The sequence below is a fragment of the Rhododendron vialii genome, chromosome 5a (assembly GCF_030253575.1).
Source record: "Rhododendron vialii isolate Sample 1 chromosome 5a, ASM3025357v1".
NCBI lineage: Eukaryota > Viridiplantae > Streptophyta > Magnoliopsida > Ericales > Ericaceae > Rhododendron > Rhododendron vialii.
Genome location: NC_080561.1, coordinates 11,770,929 through 11,776,682, shown reverse-complemented (window position 1 = coordinate 11,776,682; position 5,754 = coordinate 11,770,929). Strand labels below are relative to the sequence as shown.

Below are 5,754 nucleotides of genomic sequence, written 5' to 3'. Positions count from 1 at the left end.
CCTAAGTAAGTATTTTTTACAGAAAAATGCGCAATTTTTTGGAAAATATAAAGAGCTTTCGTACATTTTTTTTTCAATATCTTCGCACCAAATTAAAGAACTCATTTAGATATTTAATTTATAGCTCGCGAAGAGATAGAAAAAATTATGCACAAAAATATTTTTTTATCTACAAATTGCACGTTTTTTTATGAGACACTTATTTTGAGACAGACGGAGTAGATAAAAAAAGAGTAAAGTAATATTTTGGTGTTTGGACTAAATTAATTATGGCAAGTTCTATTAATAATTATATTGAGAATATAAATCATTTCATCAAAAGAAGTCCAAAAATATTTTGAATAACAAAAATATCATAACTCTTCATCTTCCTTTGTCTTTAAATTGAAAAAGAACAAAGAGGAAAAATGGGAAAGTGGAACCCAACACTTTTATTCGAGACTTCAAAAGTAGGTTCAACCAAGCACCTCATATATGCCTACTGTCAAACTAAATGAATTCTACATGTGCCACAAACCAAACTAAGGTATGAATCTTTTCTTCTAAATCTCTATACCCCTTTTTTTTAAGAGTTACTTGGAAAGATTTATTTATTTGGAAAAATGAGTTTTACCTTTTCCGGTACAATGTTTTCTTAGTGAAGAGGAGGCCTTCATTTTTTTTTTACAAAAAATATGACAATAGACATGGTTTTGCCATCCAAAAAGTTCCTTTCATCACAAAAAATAAAATAAAATGGAGAAGTTAAAAGATGAGACTTCTTTTATCATCATGAAGAAAAGACGCATTTGAAAAGTCAATTCTCATTTTTGCTATATATCTCACGTTTTGGACGGTTGCTATGCAACTGTATTTCCTCCCCTCTTTTAGACTTTGAGAGTGGAGCCGTATGAGTTAATTTAATTGTTTGTGGTTACTATCCCCAATTGTTTGATTTTCCATATGTATTATAAGAAAGTTGTTTTCTTGGTTTTTTGTTTGACACACTGAATGATAGTACTAGAGACAGTGATTGCCCACTTGAATTTTAATTGGCGGCTAATTTTGTCATTCCTTTTTTTGTTAATGTCACTCCCATGCAAGTGTATTTTTGGTGAAAAAATATACTTGCAGGGGAGTGGCGTTAACAAAAAAAGGAGTGGCAAAATCATTTCCCTTTTAATTTTCATGTTTTCATCGGGAAATTTAAAAAAAGGGGTAAGATTGTCATTAAAAAAAGGTATTAATTGCAAACATTTATGTGGCTAGTTTAGAAAATAGTAATGAAAAATGATGTTTAGTGAGTCCCCGTAAAGACAACTCATATATTTAAGTATATTTATTGCACCGAAACTGGTGCCCTTGGGGCACCTATTAGTGGGTATATGGTCCCTCAATTAGTCGAGGTACCCTTAACCTAGCCAGGACACCTAAAAAAAAAAAAACTTATGGGTATGGAAATTTTTGTCCTCAAGAAACCAATAGCAGTGAATAGAGGAGGAAAAAAAGATGAAAGAAAGAAAGAGAACAGGGTGTGTGTGTGTGTGTTTTTTTTTTGATATCAGGTGTTAACAATGTAACTAATGAATGTAGAATGGGATATGTGTATAATCAATTGAGGAGTTTTGCAAAGTTAGAATGCATAGGAGCTCAAATACTCTATACCCAAAAATGCACCGTACTGGATGTTTCGGTGTCTTTTCAGGTATTGGATCAAGTGAGAATCTTGACAAACGAGATTCTGACCAAATGACCAGAAGATGCACTGGATCACTGGCACATGCATTTTTTTGGTTAAGAGGATTTTGAACTCCATCGGGGACCGGAACACAACTAAGCACAGGCAACGGCCTTTTTCCAACAAAGCACAAACTGTTGGAAAGGGCTCACACCTGAGGATGAACGTGAACCACACAATTTCTCCCATTTTCCGATTGAATTTTGATGATTCGAGCCGTTCAATGTGTTCAGAACATGATTTTAAGGATATCCGCGAAAAATCAGAAAAAAAATGAACGGGAAGAGCTTGATTTGAGCAGCTTTTATTTGAACCGTTCAATAAAAAATAAACAAAAACTGCTCTGATGAAGCTTTTCCCGCTCTTTTTTTTTGCTGATTTCTTTAAAGTACCCTTAAAATCATGTTCTGAATATATTGAGCGGTTCGGATCATCAAAATTCAATCGGGAAAGGCAAAGTCCGCAACTTGCTTGAATGCGGACGCCCGCATTAGAAGGGCACTATATATATATATATATATATATATATATATATATATATATATATATATATATATATATTGGAAGAATGGAGTTTTGAACATGTAAGCTGTCCAAATTTCAGGCTTCAAATGAAAAATGTATTTTTGCTTGATTTTTTTAGTGCCAGTTGGAGTTATTCTTGTTTCTTCCTTCTGTTTTGAAGACCTTCTGGTGGATACGGAATGGAGATATTCCCTTGTTGGTTTTATTAACTAACATGGTACACATGCAAATGAAGAACTTTAGATGGGTTCTATTGCTAAAAGACTTGTTTGCTTGTTTGTTTCCGTACTTGCCTTGGATTTTCTTTGTTATGTATGGATCTCCTGTTCTTCATGTTGCCTGTTATTGAAGATAAATCAGCCTCAACCATAGCCTTTACATTCTGAATCAGCCACGATCTGCTACAGTCGTGAGCTCTTTAAGCACAAAGGATACAGCTGATTGAAGAGATGTCAAACAACGACGATGCAGTTGGTATGTGAAGTGTTCCTGCTCTGTTCCCCATACATGCCTTCATTGTGAATATCAATCCCTCATATTCTAACATCTCTCTCTCTCTCTCTCTCTCTCTCTCTCTCTCTCTCTCTCTCTCTCTCTCTCTCTCTCTCACTTGTTTTTCTTATGTAACTGAAACATGGTGGAACGTCTTAATCCACTCTGATTATATTGCATGAGCAAGCCCTCTAAAAATGATATGGTGTTTTCATCTTTGGAAATTTTTCCTAGTGCTCCGGTCATGCTGTGTGTATGCTTTTGAAATTCTTTGCAGGAGTTCTAAGAACATTAAGAGATGCCCGACCAGCTCACTTCCTTTTGAAAATAGAGACTTTCTCGATACTCAACGAGGAGAAGATTGAAAAATATGAATCAGATGATTTTGAAGTCGGTGGCTATAAGTGGTAATTATTATTCTACATCTTGAATATTGCTTTTGCAGTCTAATTCAGTGATAAACAAATTACATGAATTAACATTCTTTCTTATGGGTTTTAGGGGATTGTGCTTCTATCCAAATGGAAATAAGAAAAGAAACGGTGATGGTCACATCTCGCTCTACCTAGTAATAAGGGATACAGACAAACTTCCCATACCCATACCCATACCCATATACCCATATACCCTAGTCATTATGATGGTAATATTGAATCTCGGGTGTCTAATACAACGATTTATAGAGCTTCTCCAATGCCTCTAAATCTCCCTTTTGGAGGATCAAAATACTATTTTATAATCAAAGAGTTGATAAAAATTCCAACCCAATACTCTATTTCTTCCTCGGTATTTTAAAAACTCACTCCAAATCTCAAACTTCATCACTTTTTCTCCAAAATTCAAATCTCATGTTTCTAACTTCAATAAAAAAAAATACTCAATATTATTTTTATTTTAAAGATATTGTAAATATCTTTTATTGGTACCAATTTTACAGAAAAATAAATGTACCAAAACCAATTTGATGAATAGAAAGAGATTTGGAAAGGGTGAATAGTGAAATGAAGGACATCTTCCATATTTTTTTGGTATGCCATATTTGGAGAATGAAAGCCAATCTTCCCAAATGGAGGAAAATATGGAGGGGGAATGGAGGAAAATATGGAGTTATGGAGGGTGGGTAGGAAATCCTGACATTTAACTGCCTAAGCTTCCTTCGACTCAACTCATCTTTCGGAAAGAAGGGTTGGATATCTTCTGATATTTGCTTTTGTACGCTATGTTCGATTTTGTGACCCAAAGATTTACTTCCATTTTCTCTTGTAGTTAGCAACTGGTTTTGTGCCTCGGCTGAGGACTGGGGTGATTCAAGCTTTATGGTGCTGAGTGATTTAAATGACAAATCCAAAGGCTTCAAAGTGAAGGATACTGTAATCATTGAGGTAGAAGTATTAGTTATGTCGGTGGTTAAGTACTTCTCATAATCAATATTTGTAGGGGAACAAATACTGTTTGTCAGAATACTGTGTCTGTATGTTTTGGATTGTGGTTCCGTGTTTTACTAGTATCCTTATGATACTTGTTTTTTTGTACGGTGCTCCGTTGATGGAGAATTTCGGTTTTTGTTTAATTACCATGGTAAGATTAGAGATGCAATTCAACTAGCTTGCCCACTTTTTGTTTTAACTACTTCTGCTTCTAATCCAAATTAGTGCCCAAAACGTGTTCAAAGTTCAGTTTAGGTCCAGCCAATTTACATACCATTCATGGATGTTCCCTAGTATTTAACGTGGGAGAGAGCTATGGTACACCTAGGTATACCATCGAAATGTTATCCATATTTTGGTGTATCTCACGCATTTTGTTAGTTATGCAAGAGTGTATCTTGGAAGTTGGAAGTGTACGGTAAATATAGTTTGGAGCATGGTACAAATAGTATGGAGGCGGGGGGGCTGCTGCCCCAAGGGGGCAGCAGCGTGCTGCTGTCCCGGCTTTCCGGGCCCGCTCCGGTCTCGCTCCGATGATCTGAAACGTTCATTTTGTAGAGCTCGTCGAGTAGAATAACTATACAAAAAATCAGCTTAATTGAATATCATTAAGTGACTGATCGGAGCCCATATAACTCTCGGTCCATGGGTTACAATGGATTTGATTCAGTGTTTCGGATTCATTCTTTTTAAGATAAAAAGATTCCGATCAGGCATTTAATGATATCCAATTAAGCTGATTTTTTACATAGTTATTCTACTCGACGAGTTCTATAAAGTGAACGTTTCAGATCATCAGAGCGAGACCGGAGCGGGCCCGAAAAGCCGGGACAGCAGCCCCCCGCCTCCCAAATAGTATTGGTTTATAGCTAGTACGCATTTTTTGGTGTGTGGGACTCATAATTTTTGCCTAATTAGTTATGAATTTTTTTGTGGGATTAGCTGCGGATTTTTATTTCTCGGCGTGTACCTTAAACCCCAAAATAGTTGGGCTTTTTTTTTTTTTTTTTTGGGGGGGGGGGGGGGGGGTTGTTTAGTTATGCATTTTCTTTGTATTTTTTTCGTGTTGTTCCATATGCTTCTCCTTGTATGAGAACCTTCACCAATTCTGCTTTTATTACCAAGTTCTGCTCTGGCTTCAAGTGTTGGCAGTTTATTCAAGTGTTGGTAGTCCTATGGTACACACTCCTTATTAGGGGGTGTACCATACGCACCATGATTTTGAACCCTTGGATTTAAAAGTAAATAATCCGGACCACCTATTTATTAAATCAATTAATAAAATGAAAAAATGGTTTGGCAGGTAATAGGTTATTTTCTCTTCCTTGACTCTCTCCCTCTCCCTCATTTATAAAATACTACAAATTATATAACATAACCATAATTGTTATGACAACACAAAAAATTGACATTTTCTTACCACAATGTATCGTACCAAAAGAACATTTAGAATTGTGCATTCAATATACTTGATATAAAATCAATTTCTCTGTTGTAACTGAATGTACGGTTGACTTGCAACCGTGACACAATAATGACAATCAAAACCATTGATTTAGTTATATTTGTTGATTAAATAATCCATGTAATTTT

At 35.4% G+C, this 5,754-nt stretch overlaps 1 protein-coding gene across 1 annotated transcript; it reads left to right on the top strand.

Annotated features, from left to right (window-relative positions):
• The first annotated feature begins 2,281 nt into the window (after positions 1-2,281).
• LOC131327573 (uncharacterized) lies at positions 2,282-4,060 on the top strand. The gene is made up of 4 exons (XM_058360725.1): positions 2,282-2,716; positions 3,012-3,141; positions 3,236-3,377; positions 4,001-4,060. The coding sequence occupies exons 1-4, from the start codon at positions 2,692-2,694 to the stop codon at positions 4,058-4,060; spliced, it is 357 nt and encodes a 118-aa protein (XP_058216708.1). The 5' UTR covers positions 2,282-2,691.
• Positions 4,061-5,754: the final 1,694 nt, after the last annotated feature.

Excerpts from the sequence above, each read along its gene's own strand:
- LOC131327573 (XM_058360725.1), top strand. The coding sequence starts at position 2,692 with ATGTCAAACAACGACGATGCAGTTG. Across the intron at positions 3,142-3,235 it reads GAAGTCGGTGGCTATAAGTG|GGGATTGTGCTTCTATCCAA; the intron begins GTAATTATTATT and ends TATGGGTTTTAG. Across the intron at positions 3,378-4,000 it reads ATACCCTAGTCATTATGATG|TTAGCAACTGGTTTTGTGCC; the intron begins GTAATATTGAAT and ends TTTCTCTTGTAG.